This window comes from Stylophora pistillata, chromosome 13, assembly GCF_964205215.1.
Source record: "Stylophora pistillata chromosome 13, jaStyPist1.2, whole genome shotgun sequence".
NCBI classification, from domain to species: domain Eukaryota; kingdom Metazoa; phylum Cnidaria; class Anthozoa; order Scleractinia; family Pocilloporidae; genus Stylophora; species Stylophora pistillata.
Genome location: NC_142531.1, coordinates 15,562,018 through 15,584,114, shown reverse-complemented (window position 1 = coordinate 15,584,114; position 22,097 = coordinate 15,562,018). Strand labels below are relative to the sequence as shown.

Genomic DNA, 22,097 nt, shown 5'->3' with positions numbered 1-22,097 from the left:
AACAGACATTGAAAAAAGAGCAGTGCCTCAGTCGAGTTTTGAGTTCAGAGAGAGGTAATTACCGAGTCCATGCTGAAATGATGCTTTGTTCGATAAAAGTGTTGTGTAGGTTTTTAGGAAATTTTATTCGTCTGTTTCTGCAGAACACAAAGGTTTTAATAATAATAATAATAATAATAATAATAATAACGGTTTATTCACAGTATATCCACATAAAAAGTGTGGCTCTTCATCTGTGAAGGCCTACGATACTAATATTTAATATTAAAACTAAATTATGACAAACTAAATTGTAATAAAAGCTATGCATGAAAGTAAATATGTAGAATATATTGGTTGGTGGTGTTGGTTGTTTCTATATCTTTACAAGGAAGACAAAGCACGCGCCTTTAAGAACGCCCTGCAGAGCCTGCAATATTCTTTAACACCTGTGCAATTCCTTATATTTGCTGGCAATTCGTTAAAAATCATGGCTGCTGAATGTTGAAAGGTGCCTTGTACAAATGAAACATAAAGCCTTGGAGCAACACTGAAACGGAGATGCCTAACGGGTTTAACGACTTGCAAATTTAAATGGAAGTGCCAGTTATCAGAATACAGTGCTTTGAAAATAGTCTTTAGTAGCGAGTAGTCCCTTAGCTCCAGGACAGGTAGCTAGCCGAGATCCAAAATGGTAGATATGCTGTTTACATATTTATAAGTGATGAAACTAGCCATAGCGAACTGGAACCTTTTTACTCTAGCTGAGAGGAAGTTTGGTAGTGGATAAAAAACATGTCACAGTAGTTTATTTTAGACAAAATTAATGTTTCTACCAAGTGTTTCCGTAGTTTAAATTAGTAAACTTCCTTAATTTTCTTAAGGTTCTCAGAGTGGCTTAACAAGAGTTTAGAATAGAACTGATATGAAATTCCCATTTAAGATTCGAGTCAATGTGTACTCCCAGGAGTTTTGTAACGTTTATACGTTCCAGTGGTTTACCGGAGATTTCTAATCCCAACTCCAGATTTCCGAGAGAATGTACATGAGCCATTTGTGGGGTTGAGATAAGAATGGCCTTGGTCTTCTTAGAATTCAGGGCCACGTTTGAATCATTTGACCAGACGCCGAGGCCTGCCGGGGTTGCATTCATACTTTCCGCTTGAGATGTGATCTGCCGTGTAGAACAGCTAGAGTATAATGTTGTATCGTTTTACTAAGGTTTTATTAATGTAACTAACTAAACCTTAATAGCAGCTCTAAAATATTAAAATTTGGTATAAAGTTAGACAATATATGCTTCGAGAGGTTGACTGATACCAGGCAAGTTAAGGTTTGAATATTGTTACCAGGGTGGATGTCCCTTTGAGTTTATACAATTACCACAAATCTTTGGGGGCCGGGCCACTATTCAGTGAAGAAGCACAGTTCAATGCCCATATGAACTATTCGACCAGGAGTCATGGAAAGTAACATTACCCCAAGAGTGTCTTCATTCCCTCTTTAAAAATAAAATCAAAACACTCTTGTCATGGACGGCGTCCGAAAATACACAGTAAAGTAGTTAAGTAGTGCAATGGTTATTTGAATTATCCTTACCAATTAACAACCTATTTCATCACAGGTGGAAGGAGTTTCAAGAAAAGGTGACTAAGAAACAAGTAGACCATCAAGGTATTACACATTTTTCATGCACTGCGTTAGAAAAAATGCTTCGCAGGACCAATCATTACGATTATCCCCAGAAAATCTGTTTAAATGGCAAGTTTTATAGTTGGTATTTCATGGACTACATAACAAAGGTGTACACTGCTCTGAGAAGCGACGAAAAAGCCAAACCTTTGTTGTCTTACATGCATTTTAATACCGGACACGAGACTAATGGCAAACGGATGATTAACATGGACGCCAACATGGCCAAATTCTTTATGGATATGGCTTCTTTCCCTGATACTCTAACCGTGATACTATCTGACCACGGTCACACAAGGACTCCGTTTCGTAACACTAAGGAGGGAGGCAGAGAGCTGTACGATCCAGTATTCTTTATGATTGTTCCTGATGGTGTAACGGAAAAACTTGGTCCACAAAGGATGAACGCGCTAGTAACCAACCAAAAGCGCCTTTTCGTGCTTCAAGATGTACACAGAGCATTAATGAGTTTGTATGATCCTGAAAAAATGGACTCTGTGGATCATTCAGTAACAGGAATATTTTCAGAGATTCCAGCAAACCGCACATGCGCAGACCTAGAATTGCTTCCCTTGACCAAATGTAAATGTGAAGGTTTTGATAAAGAAACTGAGATAAAAGAAAATGCTGATGACTACAAGTGGCTGGCAGAATTTGCAGTTGGATACATAAATAATGCTATACAGAGGCAACATAGAGAAGGTAATATATAAAGAGAATATCCATGAGAAAACCAGGTGGAACTGAGGAAGGAGTGATACTGAGTGCTTTAATAACTGATTGGACTTAAACAGTATATTCTGCGTCAGCACGGATAAAGAAATCAGTTCATGAAACATTTAACCAATTAATGAGAACTGTAATGGCTACTATTACCCATGTAGGAATTATAACCAAAAGTAGTCGCTCATTTGCGATATTTGGGGTCCCACAGGGACACCAGATAACTCCCTTGAAAATACAATATTTTGACCTGTATTTTTATATAGCTTTTGTCTCATGACACTGGCATTGGCGCCACGTTTGCATCAAATTTCCAATTCTAGTATAAACATCCCCTGCTTTGTTTCATGCTCTGTTTCAATTGTTGCAGTTCCTTTTTGGGCAAATCGACAAGTTTGAGTGCGTAATCTTTGCCCACGGAGACATAAACTCAAGTATACGTTTTTCCTCTCTTTTCAGGTGCCAACTCAACTGGCTATGGAAACTGCGAACGCTTAGTTGGCAAATCGTTTTCAAAAGGGATCAAACGAAACCGAGGAGAATTTATCGTAACGAGTATGGACATTCAAGTGTTCCCTCCTACTGGATACAATGAGGATGAACTGTTTAGAGTCTCGGTCAAACAGTTCGCTCAACCGAAAGACGGAGTGTTTTTTCTAAATTCCATTAGAGTATCGACCTACAGCAAGTTTGCATATTGTGCAGACAAGTCAGTCGATATCAAGCTCTGCGCATGCGCCAAAACTCAAACCTCTGACGTCACTAAGAAAGGACTGTTGTTTGAGAACGGTGTTCCAAGCAGAATGTTTGATTCTAAGACAGCTGTAAAGAACCTGGACTCCAACTGTTTGTTGTTTTTGAGACGAGATCACGGATCGTTTTCTTTTGCATTGGAAGTAGCTAATGTTTGCTCAAATGCAACATATGAATTTACTATGACAGGCTCAACGGATCAAAGGGTTTTCACCAATACTTTGCCCATTTCCCTTGAGTTACTTCCCAAAACCTGTCATTTTCTAACAGCTGTGTCCAAGTATATTGTGAAGGTAGACACCGACCTTAATCTCAAAGCAAGCATACAAGTTAAAAACGGGGAATCGGGTACCTTTCGCAGTTTAGGAACTATCGCGGTTTCGTAACAGTTAACATGCTGTTATTCGGAACATTTTAGTTCTTTTCCCTAAAGTTTGTCATAGATTATATAGCTAAGTTGAGTTTAAAATGCCGCAAAAAAAATAGATTAAAAAAATTTTTTGTGTTTTCTTTCTGATTGATTTTATTTATTACATATGAGCACATCTTAGTCACGTGCACTAGAGAATTTGTATTATACGAAAGATATTTATCGATTAGTTTATTTTAAGATTCCTCTTGTGGCAAGCATTGTCGTAAGAAAATTTTCTATTTAAGTATCGAAGAATATAGGTTAGCAGAACAAATTAAAATGAATAAAGGCTGATAGTTTCTAAAGATAGTTTATAAAGATCCCACATGGATCAACGAACGCTTTTCATTCCACTAATTTATTCGTGTTTTTCTCGTTGCCATATTCGCACTAATAACGTAGCTCCATTTTCTGCCTTTAAAAGCACATACAACCCACAATTCCTCTATTTGCTTCGACGAAAGGCTAAAGCTCGAAACGTCAGGTTTTGTAATCGTTACGGTGGCCAATTTACCATTTCAACTTTGTCGATATATCCAAATTAAAATGAGTCATGGTTCAAAAATAGCGAAATCAACCAATTATTGGAAGAAATTGAAGGAAAGCGGTAAAATTTGAGGTGAATTCTCAATTTAAACGTACACTAAAATAGAGATGTAACTCCATCATTAGTTTTCCCCGTGCTGCTGACGGTTAGAGCGCCAGACTGTTGTGCCGGACTGTTGTGCAGGAGGTGGAGGGTTCGAGCCTCGGCCGGACCAACACTAAAGGTCTTGAAATAACTGAGGAGAAAGTGCTACCTTCTTAACATCAAGAAATGAATAGACACTCCAGTCTTCTCGGAATAGGACGAATAAACCTTAGGTCCTGTCTCCTGCATCTGTTAATTAGTTACTGTCGTTAGGCAGGGGACGCTAAAGAACCCACTCACGAGATTACTGTGACGTGGTCTGGCTTTTTAACTGGGCCCGCAGCAATTGGCGAAAGCTGTTGCGGAGTCTCTGCCTGTCGGCGAAGCTAATAAATTAAAAAATTAAATAAAATTAACTCGCGTCCAGTCCTATTGTAACATTTATGAGGTATTGGCCGATTGGAGTCTAGAGAAGAATAGTTGCTCAAGATTTCATTTTTGAATATGAAGATATACTTATCTACTTCATAAATGCCTTTTTAAGTCGTGTGTTATTGTAGTTCTTCTTAGTTTTCTTTTTTTCACGAGGAGGGTGGCATCTACTTGTGCAGCCTTTGCTATTTAGATGACTCCTATTCGCTGACTCCCTAGTTTTGAAATGATTACTTATTTCTTAGTCACTTAGTATATTTTCTTCTCGGCATATTTCTAAGTTTTATTAGTTGTTAAGTGGGCTGACTTAAATAAATTAAGGCTGAAAAATACATTAAATGTCTACCGGTACCGAGGGTTTTACAACGGTTGCTGAAAGTGGATCCCTTTTGATGTTTTCTTGCACACTTTTTTTTATCTACTTAATGGGTGGGGTTGAAAAGGGAACATATTTCTCTTACTTAACTAGTTGTCTTAGAGTATGACGGTGATGCCCTGCGATTATACCTTCTTTCTCTTGTCATATTTGTACACGCTCCAGAAAGGGTACACCTGATTTCACTTCATCGGCGGGTGAAAGAAAAAAGAAGATTATACTGTAAGGTCTTTGTAAGTCGTTTATAGGCATAGCCAGAAGTTGCCGATGAATCCCAAAACATTTGCCGATAAAAGTGTCTAAAAGTTGCGAAAAAGTTGCTATTTTTTTCAAAAAGTTGCCGAAAAGTTGCTGAATTTCCAAAAAGTTGCCGAAAAGTTGCCAAATTTTTTCTGCTTTTCGTACCTTTTTTGGGTGTTGAAGATTAAAAATTCGCACATTGTTTCTTATTAAAACTTTACTTGTCAAAGTTCAATGATAATATCAGAGGTTCTTTCGATTACACTTGATCAACAAATAGTGTATCAAAATGACAACATTCATCTGAGTTGGATGTATTGGAATCATTGTAATTGTCCGCCATTTTGAAAAACGTGCAACATGATACTGCTGACCTCGTGATAAGGTATCACAAAAATCAACCCACGGAGGGAGCTTAATTATTGTATTTTAGAATAAATTGAATAAATGTATATCGAAAACTGACCAATGTGGCTCAAAACGTGAAGAAAGTGGCTTCAAAGAACCCCAAAAAGGTGAAAGTTGCCGAAAATTCTAAAAGTTGCCAAAATTCTAAAAGGTTGCCGAAATCTCAAAAGTTGCCGAGCAACTTGTGGCTAAGCCCAGTCGTTTATACTCGGCTATCGGTTAATATGTCATGCGATCTCAAGCTCTGAAAGGCTAAACTTCTATCGTTTTCTTAGCCTGTGGAGCTGGTGCTCAGCGGTAAGCTTGAGCGCACACAAAACATACAGTGAACCACACCTCTCTGCTCATCATTTCGCGCTCATAAAACGGTCAACTCTCATCAAACCAACAGAGAAGAAATTTACCATTTTCTCGGTCCATTCCCCGATCCTCCCGTATGGGGAGAAAGTGCGGGCTCATTTCCTGAACACAGGCTGATAATCGAAAGGCTTTAAACACCAATGACGCGATCTCACGATCTGAGTGTGGCGAGCGGTGAACTGTCTGCGTGTGTGTGGACGTTGTCAATTAGATGTAGAGTGGTCAAAGCAAAACAACAGGACACTAGACATCTGGTCAAGTTTCTTCCACTCATCTCAGCTCATTCAGTCTTTCCTCACCGAACCGAACCTCATTTCATCTCATACATCTTTTCTCGTTCAAGCCACCTCATCGCAACTTACCCACCTCACCCCCAATCTTACTAATAGTACCCAACCTACCAGTGTTACTACACCAAAACCATCTTTTCTCACCCTACCTCAGCTACAGCACCCATCTCTCTCCATTCCTTCGTCTTACTTCCCCTCACCCCACCACTCATAAGCTTACCCAATCCCACCCATCTCCCGTCACTTTTTTAAATTTGATCAGGAGTTCATTTCGCCGTGAGTCATAATTTGTTTAAGTAACAGCATTTTACTTCCAATGCCCTTTAATTGAGAGAGTCGTCAGAGCAAAACAACAGAGAACAAATAACACAGAACATCTCACTCTCCCATGTATTGCTTTTCTGTAATATCATGTATGTATCCAACTGGACTTTTATGTTTCTCCTCACATCAATTTCGTGAGATAATAATTTTATTAACTTGATTTGCGGTTCGGTGGCCTGTGAACTCAGTCATATCAATGTTCAAAATAGTGTCGACATTCAATCGGCGTTACTCTGGTTTTGCCTCTCTACGCTTGTTGATTGGTCTAGAAAGCTTGCACCATCGTCTCAACCAATCTAGTTCAAAAAGAGAATTAAATCCAATCACGGCTTAAACATTTGTGTTTTCCCGCGCTTAACCCAATTTTACTTCTCATTGGCTCTTCGGGATGTTAACCTTTTCTGATTGGCTGGCGCGGTTTTGGTTTTGTGAGACTCGACCGCAAACCTCTCTGTCTATTCATGCAAGAGAAAGAAAAAGGGAAGCCTTTTGTTTCCTGTGTATTTCTTTTGTTCGAAGTCGACTAGCACTCTTTATGGTACATTCGATTTGCTCAAGCACAACTGACACTTAAGTATAGATTCAACGAAAAAACTGCGGTGAGGGTAGCTTTCAATTGACTGACAAGAGTAAACCAGGACCGCATTACATACATACATACATACATATGTTAATTGACCACTCCCCATGGGGGCTTTTCAGGGCCAATTCCCACCCAGCAACCCCTAATCCTGCAGGAGACGGGACCTCCATTTATTCGTCCCTATCAGAGAAGACTAGAGTATCTAAACATTTCTTGATATAGAAAGGAAGCATACTCTTCTCACTTGTTTTAAGACCTTGGGTGTTGGTCCGGCCGGGCCTCGAACCCTCGACCTCCCGCACAACAGTCCAGCGCTCTATCCATTGAGCTAACTGGGAGGCGGTGAATAGTAAAACATTTTACGCATTCTTATTGCTGTTTTTAGTCTGAGTTTTCAATGTGTCCTTGTGAAGTTTTTCTTTGTTCAAATGGCCGTTGTGATTTCAGTCGAGCCTGTATTAAAGAGCACCGTATAAAGCAGTCACTTCGTACTGATTGGTTGGTTGTCAAAGTCCCGTAAAATGTTTCATTGAATTACTGAAATTTTCACCTCTATTAAGTTGATTCCTCAGTATTGCATTGCACATCCTGTCCTGCGTATAAAAATCACTTAATTAGGCGAATCTGAGCGCGCACATTCCGAGATCGTAGTATCATTGAGAGCTTCGTTTGTAAATTGCCCCTATGAAAAACAAAATTCAGCCCGCTGAGATTTTTACAAATTTCAGTTAGCAACTGGGTTAGTTATAATAACCAAGAAGGTGCTTAGTTTGGAGAAATTCAAGTAAATGTTTTCCCTGTTTTACCCTAAAGGAACAATGACCCAAAAAATAATCGATCAGTGTGTTTACATTCTCTCACACTGAAAATGAAATGCATCAGAGTAAAGACGAATGATGTCACCATGTATGGTCGAAGTGCCAATCTATAAGGATTGAGCGGGAGCTGTTTTAGTTCTGCAACAAAAGGTTATGTTTCACACAATCAAACGCCTTACTCAGTAGAGTTCATTGCGAATCTCGCGAGTAGGCGTACTGCCTTGCACTCTGGGATATACTTGTTAACCTTATGCTGGACTGACTTGCATTTAGCAGTTCTTCCATTAGAACTCTAGCATGAACCCTTAACACGATCTTCTCAAAATCCTCGCAATGACGAAAGCAAAGTTTACGCCCCGATAATCTGTATTCTCCTTTGCTATATACATTTTTGGTAGGAGGGTGGGATTTGACTTTTTCCTAGATCGAGGCGACGTGTGAGTCTTTAGAGAAAGATTCCAAATCATGGTAATAACCGGAGCGAGAAGTTGGGCGTGGCCCATGCACACAGGATAAGAAATACCGCCAGGACCAGTAGCTGTCTTTCTTATTTGCCGAAGGGAGCTCCACATCTACCGCTCGGTGATTTTTGGTACTTTTGTACATGTTCTTCACCAAGTTCAATTGGCTCAGGTTCCATGTAGGAGTTATCCGTACGCAACTCGCCAAAGTAATCATTCAGCTCCTCGAGAGAGGCCTGGTCGAGCGATAGAATCATTGAAAGGCTTAGCTGTGATATGCTTCCAATCCTTTTCCACCACTCACGTGAGCCCTTAGCAGCAAGGAAGTTCTTCCTATTTTCAACAATAACCTAGTCTGTCTTCGTTATATTTTATATCAGTGATTTAGCTTTTAGCATGCACTTCATTAGTGGGATTATCCAGCCCAGGTCGCCTGACGGCACTGACACCGTTCTGACAAGCACACGCCTATCTAAATGTCCGCAAAGAATTCTCTCCAGTTGATTAAATGCTTGGTCAACATCCGTGGCGCGATGAACATCTCCCCCGTCTTCCTCTGTATAATCGCGCTTTCTGTGCTCTCCGGCTCTGATCTCGGATCTGAACTTTGTGTCGGCTTTTAGACAGATGGTAAAACCACGCCATAGGGATCGGTTTTTGTCCGCATGTGGTAAGGACAGCATTTCTCGGAAAGGTCCGTGCGATTTGAGAGACAATGATCTAAGCATAGCCTCTTGTCGGAAATTCACCATGAGGCGCTTGGCCGCAAACTAGCAGCTGTTCTTACCAACAAGAAGCAACAAGAGTGCTGTGAAGCGGCCATTTAAAGCGGCCATTTTTGTCCATCCCCTTGAGTGTTTAGTTAACTGCATGCAAAATTTTAAGGGATTTGAAATTTTTTATTACCAGGGTCAATTGTTACAGAAAGGCTAACGCTCGAAACGTCAGCTTAGGTGCCCAATTTACAAATTCAACTTAGTTGATATAACCAAATTACCTGATTCTTACATTGACTAGTTCCTTAACACCCATAAATACAAGCTTGTTGCTCACGGTAAAAACGATCTGATCGCATCACAACATATCCCGCGTTCATAACAGGGTGTTTTCTACTTCCTCTAGAAAGCTATCTTGCCATAGAGCTCTAATTCATAGCGTTTTAAGAGTTTTTTTTTTTCATCTTTTCTCTCTCTTTCTATTTCGCCTTTCACATCAAAAGGATTGGCTGGGATTATCGGAAAGCTGACTCAAGTTTCTATTTGGTGAGATTACCAACAATCCTATTGGCATCATAAAATTTCCTTGCATGTTCAGCATTTAAACGTGTCCAACTTGGTTATTATCATCTATCTTAGAACTAAGTCTTCAAATAGCCTCAGCACGAGCGGTTCCCACGCCTGCGGGAAAGTATAAGGCCTTGAGCAACGCGAGTCCGCGAGAGGTCTGCAGGTTTTTTTTGTACTCTCCTCGTTTGTGTTTTATTTTTTTTTTTTTCAGCTACAAACTTTGTAATTAAAAGTGAATTGGTTGTTTTCATTTTGCTTGCTTTAATTAACAGGTGGAAGGAGAAAGAGGCCCATGTTTTGTGGTTTGCAACAGGGTCAGATGAAGATCCCCTCTTGGGATTTAAATTGCATCCCTCGTTGCTCTTCACTGCAGCAGTACAGTCCTTTCTGCCAATAGCTAACAATAGCTAAGTGGTTGAAACATAAAACTTGTTGTGATCACTTTCCTAATATGTTGTTGTTATTATCATTTACTCGATGATTGTTTAATCATGACTGCCATTCCAAGAATCACAATAATGTATTTCAAGTAAGAGCAAGAAATACTCTGTTCAGACCCTTTGAAATATTTCTGTTTGGAAATTTATGCTTTAACTTCAGTTCAAGAAATATTTGTACCAATGACTGAAAGTCACCATATCTTACTGTTGTATCATGCCTTTCAACTTGCTTCTTCTTGTGAGCGTAGGTGGGTCCCCTACTTGCAGTTTAAAGGACACAAAGTTCATTTCATCTAAACAAAGTCAGACAAAGTTCAAATTTTGAAGTTACTTCAGAGAGTGCTACAATACAAATAATGTTATCATCAAAGTAAAGTGGATTTTTTTAAAAATACTTAATGTCATTCATTAACAAAAACCTAGTTTAAGTTGGCCATGCAGAAGGATCCTACTAGAACCTGGCACTCAAACGCAACTTTTGTTGTTACATGGGCTCTTTCCTTTATAGTGACATCTAGTGTAAATTACCTGTCATGAACTCCTTTTTGATATCTTACAAACCGCTGCAACTCAACGCATCAATAAAAATTGCGTAAAGAGTGGATATTGATTATTAACCCTTCAAAGCGGTTTTTAAATACAGTACTTTTATTGAGATCATGCTTTCTAGTTCACAGCAACTCTGAACAGGAACATGTATTCCTGATAAAATACTGTATCAAGGTTACACTATTAGTAGCTCTTCATGCTGCCTTAATCATATGGTTTCCTCCTCACAGACTTGATTTAAATTTCTGGTAGCGATTCATTTTCATTCCTTTGAGAGACCACTGACTGCCTGACGATATGAAGAGCTTTCAAGTACACTTCCATTCCAAAGTTAGATGATGTCCACGTCCACGGAATTTCATGGTTCAGTTGCTGTGTACAGTCATTGCTCAACTGAAATGAGAGGGCGTCAAAGATAGGCCTCCCAGAACCATTGTCACCACCTTCAGTAATAAATCCTTCAGCCCCATAGTGAGGGATGAGATCACTTTGCAATTCTATTCCTACTGGGTTTTGAAGGTAATCTGCTACCCACGTTCTTATTGGTGACGACCTCGTAGTTCGCATTCTGTGTTGTGACTAAGCTTTGTTCCAAATGTCTAACTTCTCTTGAATTTTAGCCCGGTAAACATGATGGAGAGCAACCAAATGAACATCATCCAATGGGTCCAATATCCCCTCATTCTCCATGAAGTAGAATAAATTGTAGTAAAGTGCAAGAACACCCTGGTAGACATCCCTCCATAGTCTCTCAATACGTTGATTGTGGGTGCTCTTACCTGTGATGGCACTACTCCTATCTGTCCCTCTTCTTGATATCATGTAGTCGACTATGCTTACATTTTCACAACCCTGATCGGTTCGAATTCTGCTGGGTAAACCAAATTTTTTTCAACCGCTCCCAAGAAACAAGCCAGAATGGTATCTGACCTATTATTGTCTACACATTCTAACATTACAGACAATCGGCTATAGCCATCAATTCCGCCGATGATTATAAAATTCCAACTTACAAGTTAATGGTTTGTGTCTATGTGCCACAAGTGGTTTGGGCATTTCACATTGTAGACCCTTTGATGCAATCTACCCTTCTTTCTTTCGCGTACTCCTTCTTCATCTACGCGATGAATGCTATCTCGAAGTCGCATTCTTTGCACTTTAATGCCTCTTTCTTGCAGAAGAAATTTAAGCATTCCACTTTTGTAATTCTTGAACTGGTCGTTAGTATAATGACTTGTTTCCAAAACCAAGAAACTAAACAAGTCCGACTGCTCTACTGGCGGGAAACACTCAGGATTAAGCTCTTCGTCTGGAATAGTAGCTGGATCGATGCCGATTTTTTTAATTTTCTGCATGTAACGATTCTTTATATTACCCTCTAGTGATGAAGCATATTACGACAATACTGGAACTGACATTTACAGGTCTATAAAAGTGCTTTTCAACCAGAAAATTAAAAAACACCACAGAAATGGCATTACTTTGTAATAGGCCGTGAACAGAGACAGCAGACAACGAGAATAAAAGCACGTGTAGTTTAATGGCGAACTGAAACAGAAGATCAAAACAAACCTGCCAAGACTGACGGGTAACATGCGTGACGCGTGACGGGCAACAACTTTACATACATTTCCCTACTGCTGAGGGGCACAGTAATGGCGGACACGGTAATTAGATATGCCTGTGACCTCACGTGAAAGTAAAAAATAAGATCTTGAATAGAAATCTGGAATTTGTTTCTCTCTTTTGATATAATTATTATGTGATTTATCATCTAAGGGGCAAAATTACTGAATTGTGATTGGTCAAGACAGAGGGCATTTTTTCTTAATTTTTGTAATTGCCCCGGGCAAAATTACTTGAAAATGATTGGCTGAAAATCGCTTAGCAACGGCTGCCAAGGTAAAGAAATTTCTGTTTGTTTTCTAACAATTAATGGCGTCCCGTTTTGCGCGAGATCAGTAAGAAAACATTTTGCCCCTTATATCATAAACAAGTAATCACATGGTTCCTCGTAAAATTAAGGATTAATATCAATTGTGTTTTCGGAAGTTGCAGAAATTGCCCTCGTCGCTGCGCGACTGGGGCAATTTCAGCAACTTCCGAAAACACGTGTGATATTAATCCTTAATTTTACTCGGCCCCATGCGATTACCTATACAAATAGTGCGGGATGATGCGGGATTGCGCGGTGGATCAGCATTTTTATGTCAGCGGAATGGTACTAAGGAATTCATATGTGGGGAAATAGCCGCATACTCACTAAACATGGCCAAGGCATTAGAAGGTGACACGTTAAAGAATTAACCGAGTTATACTCGACTTTCAGCCAAGAACAACACAAGGAGGAGATTTTTCGGAACTAAGTCTAATGCTGGGCAGAAGACTGACAAACTTGCAGGTACGCTGTAATTGATATTCACTTGAAATTGGCACATGGTATTTCACGGACTGGACTGGACTGGACTTGTAAAACGCGGACTAGTAAATCGCGGACTAGTAAAAGGAGGACTAGTAAAGCGCGGACTAGTAAAACGAGGACTAGTAAAACGAGGACTAGTAAAACGCGGACTAGTAAAACGCGGACGAGTAAAACGCGGACTAGTAAAACGCGGACTAGTAAAACGCGGACTAGTAAAACACGGACTAGTAAAACGCGGACTAGTAAAATGAGGACTAGTAAAGCGCGGACTAGTAAAACGCAGACTAGTAATACGCGGACTAGTAAAACGAGGACTAGTAAAACGCGGACTAGTAAAACGCGGACTAGTAAAACGCGGACTAGTAAAATGAGGACTAGTAAAGCGCGGACTAGTAAAACGCAGACTAGTAATACGCGGACTAGTAAAACGAGGACTAGTAAAACGCGGACTAGTAAAACGCGGACTAGTAAAACGCGGACTTAACAACAACAACAACAACAACAAAACAATTTCATACGAAGGCGATCACAAGACTTAATGGCGAGCCAATTTAGTGAGTGACAATCCCTGTTTGGCCTTTAAGCTACACATGGGTTTGACATGCACCAGATACAAACGAATTTATAAGTTTAGGCTAAGAAAGAATTTTATTCAGCACCAGTTCAAACAGTCCTAAAATACACTTTCGTCGTAAATTTCACAGCAGAAACGCAGGAATTCGATGAATAAAAGTCGCATTCAATCTCCTTGTGTCTAGGTAGAAAGTCTTATTGACTTCAGCTTTTCGGTGGAAGAATAACCGATTTACACATGCCGTTACAGAAAACAAACAAGCAGACTGACGACTCCACAACACATATTTGCATTCACTTACAATTTGACTTTCCGTGACATTTTAAAACGGAACAGAGGGAAATCTTCGAAGATTAATCGTCGTTGGAAATAAAAAACACTTTTCGTAAGATCTCTGTTTTTCTCTTAACGAGAAAATCGTCGCATGATCAGTTAACTCGTGTGTGTTTGTCACACAAGTACTGCTGTTTCTTCAAAAGCGTATGCTTCAATTGACAGGTGTCACATCGTGACAGTTACTTTTCCAAAATATGTTTGAAAATTTGTTCGGAAGCCTTTTAACTACCTTTACAAATAAAAATCTCTCGGCGAAAGTTTTCTCTTTAATTTAAATAACATTTGTTTTCTTTATAACTCACTCGCAATCAAATTGTTAAGTTCAAGGAGGCTATTGCCGTAATTAAACTCGTAATTGTAGCCCTAAATCATTCGGGTTATTCAAATTAAATTTGAATAACATTTGTTTTCTTTATAACTCACTCGCTATCAAATTGTTAAGTTCAAGGAGGATATTCCCGTAATTAAAATCGTAATTGTAGCTCTAAATCATTCAGGTTCTTCAAATTAAAGAGAAAACTTTCGCCGAAGCATTTTTATTTGCAAAGGTAGTTAAAAGGCTTCCGAACAAATTTTCAAACATTTTTTTGAAAAGTAACTGTCACGATGTGACACCTGTCATTTACAGAGGAAAGAAGCATACGCTTTTGAAGAAACAGCAGTACTGGTGTGACAAACACACACGAGTTAACTGATCATGCGACGATTTTCTCGTAAAGAGAAAAACAGAGATCTTACGGAAAGTATTTTTTATTTCCAACACCGATTAATCTTCGAAGATTTACCTCTGTTCCGTTTTAAAATGTCACGGAAAGTCAAATTGTAAGTGAATGCAAATAGGTGTTTTGGAGTTGTCAGTCTGCTTGTTTGTTTTCTGTAATGGCGTGTGTAAATGGGTGTTTCTTCCACCGAAAAGCTGAAGTCAATGAGATTCTTTCTACCTAGACACAAGGAGATTTAATGCGACTTTTATTCATCGAATTCCTGCGTTTCTGCCGTGAAATTTACGGCGAAATAAACAATTTTTAATATAAGAGAAAAATCGAGTTTCTGATGAGAAATTTACGACGAAAGTGTATTTTAAGATTTTGAACTGCTGCTGAATAAAATTCTTTCTTTGTTAGCCTAAACTTTTAAAATCGTTTGTATCTGGCGCATGTGAAACCCATTTGTAGCTTAGAGGTTAAAAAGGGATTGTCACTCACTGAATTGGCTCGCCACTAAGGCTTGTGATCGCCTTCGTATGGAATTATTTTTTGTTGTTGTTAAGTCCGCGTTTTACTAGTCCGCGTTTTACTAGTCCGCGTTTTACTAGTCCGCGTTTTACTAGTCCGCGTTTTACTAGTCCGCGTTCTACTAGTCCGCGTTCTACTAGTCCGCGTTTTATTAGTCCGCGTTTTACTAGTCCGTGTTTTACTAGTCCAGTCCAGTCCAGTCCAGTCCAGTCCTCGAAATACCATATGCCCTCTTAACACTGCAATCAGGTAAGCCAGCGGATTCTCTTTACAAGCCAATGACAATTTCCAAAATGACCACGTGATCATACCCATAACAAAGAAAACTCCATTTGGCGCTCATCTTTGAATGTACTTTTCATCCGTTGATCGCTCGTTAATTTATTTCTAGTCTTTTCTCGACTGTTTTGCTTAACATGACATCTCTAAAGATGGGGTTTACCATTGTTCAATGGGAAAACGAGAATTGCGCGAGCGTTGTAAATGGAAAGCAAGTTGTTGGCGTTGTGAAGTTAAAAGAAGGGACAACAGTTATCGACTGGCCGGTACAAGGGTTGAGCGGCCATTTATAAAGCAACGGATTCTGAAAGTTTGTGGTGGGTACAAATTACGATATTAGGTACTTGAAATCTTCAAGACAGTATGGAGGATTGAAGATATAACCCTTGTAGAATCAGACATATTTAAAGCAATGCTGGAGACTGCCTATGTAAATACTATCTTGCATGCAAACCACATAGTGTAGGGTATGTAAAGGTTATGTTGATACTATGAAAAATCTATTGAAAAAATTGATAGGTTTTAAACGTCTATGTAAAATCTATTTTAGAACTTCACATAGTTTTTAAATAGCTATTTATTACCTATGTGTTACATGGGCTGATTTTTTATCTTGACATACATAGTAAATACATCCTACTTATTTACTATATAACAATCAAAATCTCTGAAATATTGAACATAGCTTTTACATACTGCTATGTATTTCCTATGCAATGTAGAGTGTAACTTTTGGATCTAACATACATAGTGAATACATCCTATTTATTTACTATGTAACAGTACAAAATTTTGGAAAAATGGTAACATAGCTTTTACATACTGCTATGTATTTCCTATGCACTGTAGAGTGTAACTTTTGGATCTAACATACATTAGTAAATACAGCCTATTTATTTACTATGTAACAATACAAAACTTTGAAAAATAGTAACATAGCTTTTACATACTGCTATGTATTTCCTATGCAATGTAGAGTGTAACTTTTGGATCTAACATACATAGTAAATACATCCTATCTATTTACTATGTAACAATACAAAACTTTGAAAAATGGTAACAGCTTTTACATACTGCTATGTATACTTGCTATACTGCAGGTGATTAAGTTTGAAGAAGTCACTCATTGCCCTAACACACATTGTAAATACATCTTATTTATTTACTATGTAACAATTTATATCAATCACTTTGGGTAAAACAAATACTTGCTATACTGCAGGTGATTAAGTTTGAAGAAGTCACTCATTGCCCTAACACACATTGTAAATACATCTTATTTATTTACTATGTAACAATTTATATCAATCACTTTGGGTAAAACAAATATTTATATAGCACTTTATTAAAAACTGGATCATTGGATAATGCAATTCAAGACTTTTTATTGGCTTAGCCATTATGGTATATGAGCAATATACTATAATCTACAAACAAGGTAAGCGTGCGCGTCAGCTTAAAATCAAAAGGGAGCTAAAAATCTGGTTTGTTCTTACAAAATAATAATTTCTTGGAGGCGTTTTTGATAAAACAATTATTCCACTCGCACTTGTTGGATATGCGATGATTACAGCCAACGAGGCGCTATGCACCTCGTTGGCTATCTATCATCTCATATCCAACGCGCGCTTGTGGAATAATTGTTAAAAATATACTTTCCACCTAGCGAAAAACTGTACATAAACAGCCCAAAATTAACAACAACATTTAGGCTTAGCAAAAGAACAAGATTTCTGTGCCTTGTAAACCATGGAGATATTCAATTTCAAGAGCTCTAAAATGCATAAAATGACTCCCCTATTGCTTAAGAGTGGCTATTTAAAATTTCAAAGAAAGTGGTTTAAACATCAGGGCTGTGCCATAAGGGTGCAGCCTAGGTACCTCAGACAACTAACACTTGCCTTTGGGTCACCACATAAACCTAATTTTTTCATATAGGAGTTGTGCTGGGTGCCCTGAATCTCTTAGTATGGAGCTATTGAGAGCTCCTTGTAATTTTTTTCTAGTGCACATGCAGCGTTAAAACACGTATTTACATGTTACTCACATAAAAAAAATTGCTACTCTCAGTCTTTTTCATAAGGATTTGGTAGCATACAAAAGAAACATCCTGATGAGACATTCACTATCAGAAATTTCCTCAATATATTCTCCACAGGAACAGCTATTAGTCTGAAAGAAAGAAAAATAATTTAAATCACAATGTAAATGTGTTCTTTTTGTTTTCTTCCACATTGCAAGGCTGAATAGATAAATACCCTTTGAAAGATTAGTTGTAATTAAAATAATCAACTGACTATCTTTTGCCAAACTTAACTATTATTACTGATTTTCATGGTTTACTCACTCAAGCCTTTAACCTCGCCAGGCTCTGAGAGTTAACAAAAGCTGTATACTCGAAATATAATAATTTCATGCAATTAAAAAAGCTAATGTGCTGTAAAATTTGCTCCACCTGTTTACGCCATGAAAAATATATTCTTTCTTTAAAATAAGAACTCCACCACAGAATATCACACACCAATAATATTAGTCTTAAAATATGACAAGAGGGTACCTGTTGGATGTTTTAACTCTTGTAATGTGGTTCACCACTGTCCTCCCTCGGTATTTAGGCAGCTGGTCATAATCTCTCTCCAAAACTTCAATAATGCCATAATAATTACTGGCCAAATTGCAACAGCACTTTTGATAAGCACAAATTGCTTGCTGACATTTTTCTTCAACCTTAGCATAGGTGTGTATTGTACCAAAGTTGTTGTTACTGTCAAGGTCTTGGGATTCAACAGTAAAATCATTTCGTGCTACCCCTTACCAAAAAAGATGGCCTTGAAGTATACTTTAAGTATATTACAAGTATACTGCATCAGTAGTGGTTATACTGCAATCATACTTAACAATAGGGAGTTTAAGCAAATCACTACGGCTGGCGCTGCTACGGCTATCGTGGTTGACGAGGCTTGGGGAGAGTACGTCGCCGTAGCCCGCCAAAATTCAACTTTAAGCAACGCGAACTACAAACCTAGTACGGCTGAGAAGTGTAAAACCAATAAATTAAGCGTCTTCGCGGTAGTTTATTGCACGTCTAAAAACTCAAAATGACTTCGTTGAAAGGGACGAGGGATTCCAACGTTTGGAAAAAAAAATTGTAAGCGATCCTGTGCACAGTGAATGAGTGAATTAAAATATTTGAGCTTGCGTGTTGTAAAATTGCCAGTTTGGAGCTTATAAACACCAAAGCAAAGTTTCTACACGGTCCCTCATAATCCTCGTCATTCCTTGGCTTCAGCTATTTGAATTTCAAGTAGTCTTTGAGGTTTGAAAAGGAAAAGTTAGACTTTCTACCTACGCATTTCACTTTGCGTTCGCTGCGTTCTCCATGTGCACACTGCTTCGATCCTTCGACAAACCCGGCGGCAAAAATAAAGGCAGATTCACTCGGTAAGGGACAGCAAGCTTGATAAATATTCCCGATAAGTTATTTTTAAAGATGTTAAGTGTATTTCAATAGTTAAAATTGCTCAGGAGAATGTATAAAGCGAAGAAAGAAGCGAGATAAGTTCACGTACCACAGACTACGCCGAAACCTTCCCACTCGCGTAGAAGGATTTCCCGCTACGGCTGGATGGGAACCACTGACATGCGCAATGACTCGTTTCTGGACAATTTTACTTCCGGTAGCCGTAGCAGCGCCAGCCGTAGTGATTTGCTTAAACTCCCTAATACTTCAATAGTACTGCACTTACTTAAGTACATCTGCAGTACCCTTTCTGAAGTACACTTTAAGTATACTGCTCAAGTGAAAATCATTTTCTTTGTTGTTGATGTTGGATTCAAGTATATTTTAAGTATACTGCTCGAGTGAAAATCATTTTCTTTGTTGTTGATGTAGGGTACAAGTATACTTTAAATGTCTCATACAAATATACCAAGAGATGTATATACCTGTACATGTTTATCATGAAATTTATTATTTAAACTAAGTTTTAGTAAATCTTAACGTTAATATACATTTTTTCATAAAGCAGCAGTCAGTTACATTAAGTGCAAATTGTCAATTTAAATCCAATGTAGTCATATCACAGATTTGCTTTCTAACCTCAAAGCCCTCTTGGATTCCACATAAATAAAAGTTTTTATTGTGATGCAAAATGTCTCATGTCCGGAGATGTGCCAAAATCATAATATATAAACATAATAATAAGCATAAGTCAACGCTTCGGACTGTGCACATTCATTTGTAGGCAAGAATTCTAACGTACTTTTATCGCTTCCTTCTCTTGTACAAATGTTTCTTCGTTATAAGACGCACCAATGACGCTTTTGGCACCACGGCTAGCTCATGCAGTGGAAGCGAAACACTGAGGAGTCGAGATGGCTGTGTTGGAGCTCGGTTACGGTCCAACTTCATTGATTTGGGTACTGGTACACTGTGACCATCTAGGTTACTCAGCTCTTATACTTCCTAAAATGGTATCCATCTGTCAAAATAATGAGGGTAAAACACGTTTGTAATCACATTCAAAATTGTGATTGCATGCCTTCTGTTGTTTCTCACCTTTGCCGTGAACATAACTCGAGTCAGGGTTTCGAGTCTTTGTTTCCTCGACAGGTTTCGGCCACAGATCTTGCAATTGAAGTACGTTTGATTCTTCTCGATTATTTCTACGTAGAGTGAGTTCACATCATTATTTAGATCATCTTCAGAACATGGATCCAAGGCAAAACCATCGTCAACATCCACCGTCCATCAGTCAAACCTTTACGCGTTCTCTTAACACTGCAATCAGGTAAGCCAGCGGATTCTCTTTACAAGCCAATGACAATTTCCAAAATGTCCACGTGATCATACCCATAAAAAAGAAAACTCCATTTGGCGCTCATCTTTGAATGTACTTTTCATCCGTTGATCGCTCGTTAATTTATTTCTAGTCTTTTCTCGACTGTTTTGCTTAACATGACATCTCTAAAGATGGGGTTTACCATTGTTCAATGGGAAAACGAGAATTGCGCGAGCGTTGTAAATGGAAAGCAAGTTGTTGGCGCTGTGAAGTTAAAAGAAGGGACGACAGTTATCGACTGGCCGGTACAAGGGTTGAGCGGCCATTTATAAAGCAACGCATTCTGAAAGTTTGTGGTGGGTAGAAATTACGATATTAGGTACTTGATCAAACCTGAGAAGCGAATCGGTCACTTGCATGCCACAGTTTCTTAAGTTTACGCTTTACAATAAAATAAATCTATCCGTAGGCTAAAGGTGTCAAGATTATATTTTTGTTGCGTTTGGCAAGCTGTGAGCCCAGCAGAAAAAAGACAAACAGCTGCTTAAGTCTGCAGTTTGGGATAACTTTATGCTTTTAACTTTATGCTAAATTTATGCTTTGTCTGCAGTTTGGGATAACTTCAGTGCAATTAATTATTACAGTTACAACAAGAATTTAATTTTAAAAATCAATTGTTTAACAGCCTTTCACTTCCAAGAGTGTTCAGTCCAACTTGAGAAGAAATCTCTCAATTTCAACTTGCAGAATCAATAAAAACAAACAACATAGCATTTACTTCACAAATCTTACCATAAAAAACAGGAGATTGCGCAGTGAACAGCTTCAAATATGTGCATGCTTCTTGTAATTCTCATTGTGCAATTGACTGTTTAAGCAGTCTGAACATCCCACCAGTTAGCAACATGAGAAGGAAAAGGTGGTCACTGGGCAGGTAGCTGCTCAACAGTGGTGTTGCATAGTATAGAAGGAATGCTCTTTTTTCAGAAGCATAAATACTACATAGTTGAATTCAAATTAAAACTAAATACCTAATGTCATGTTTGTTTTTAAAATAACATTTCCATTTAAACAAAATTGCAGAGTTTTTCATGGTTGCTAAACTTACTAAAGAGCCGAAACCAAGAAAAACAAAAGATGGAGACGACAGGAAGCCTGCACAGTCTCCACTCTCTCGCAGTGGAATAAAGCAGGCCATGTGAATGAAGTGCAATACCATTATATCCTTGCAGAAAAAGAAGGTATCAAATGACAAATTGTTACAAAAAAGCATATGCCATGATAAATATGGCCAAAGAAAATTTATTGAATTTAATAGCAAAGAGGACTGCAATTGTTTCCCTTAAGTGTCAGGAAGGAAAGAATGCTAGTTAAACATGATTAGAAGGTCAAAGGTTTTGGTAATTGATATTAATAAAATGGAAAAATGTTTGTAAAGGAAAATTTTCTCTTATTTTCTTTAAAGGATGCAAGATGAGATGACAATGAAAAATGAAAAGAATCCTCAATCATTCTTTTTTTTTGACAATTTCACACTGGCTGTTCAGGATTACATACTTTAATTCACTCCTTTTTACAAGAAAATTACAAGCTCGACTCACAAGTGTTATGAGAATCAATAGACAAAGGTTATTGATGGGAGAATATTACAGTAACTATGAAAAGTCAAAGCAGAACCTTTTGCAGAGTAAGGTATCTGGGTAAATCCCAACT

The 22,097-nt window shown here is 38.3% G+C and overlaps 1 protein-coding gene across 3 annotated transcripts in view; it reads left to right on the top strand.

Annotated features, from left to right (window-relative positions):
- LOC111319161 (uncharacterized) overlaps positions 1-3,657 on the top strand; it is a 21,008-nt gene extending 17,351 nt beyond the window's left edge. For all 3 annotated transcript variants that reach the window (XM_088742535.1, XM_088742534.1, XM_088742536.1), the window contains exons 8-10: positions 1-54; positions 1,604-2,373; positions 2,854-3,657. The exon at positions 1-54 is cut by the window's left edge and continues 142 nt beyond it. In XM_088742535.1, the coding sequence (XP_088598661.1) occupies positions 1-54; positions 1,604-2,373; positions 2,854-3,533 (1,504 nt within the window). In that variant the 3' untranslated portion in view covers positions 3,534-3,657. The remainder of the gene's footprint in view (positions 55-1,603; positions 2,374-2,853) is intronic.
- Positions 3,658-22,097: the final 18,440 nt, after the last annotated feature.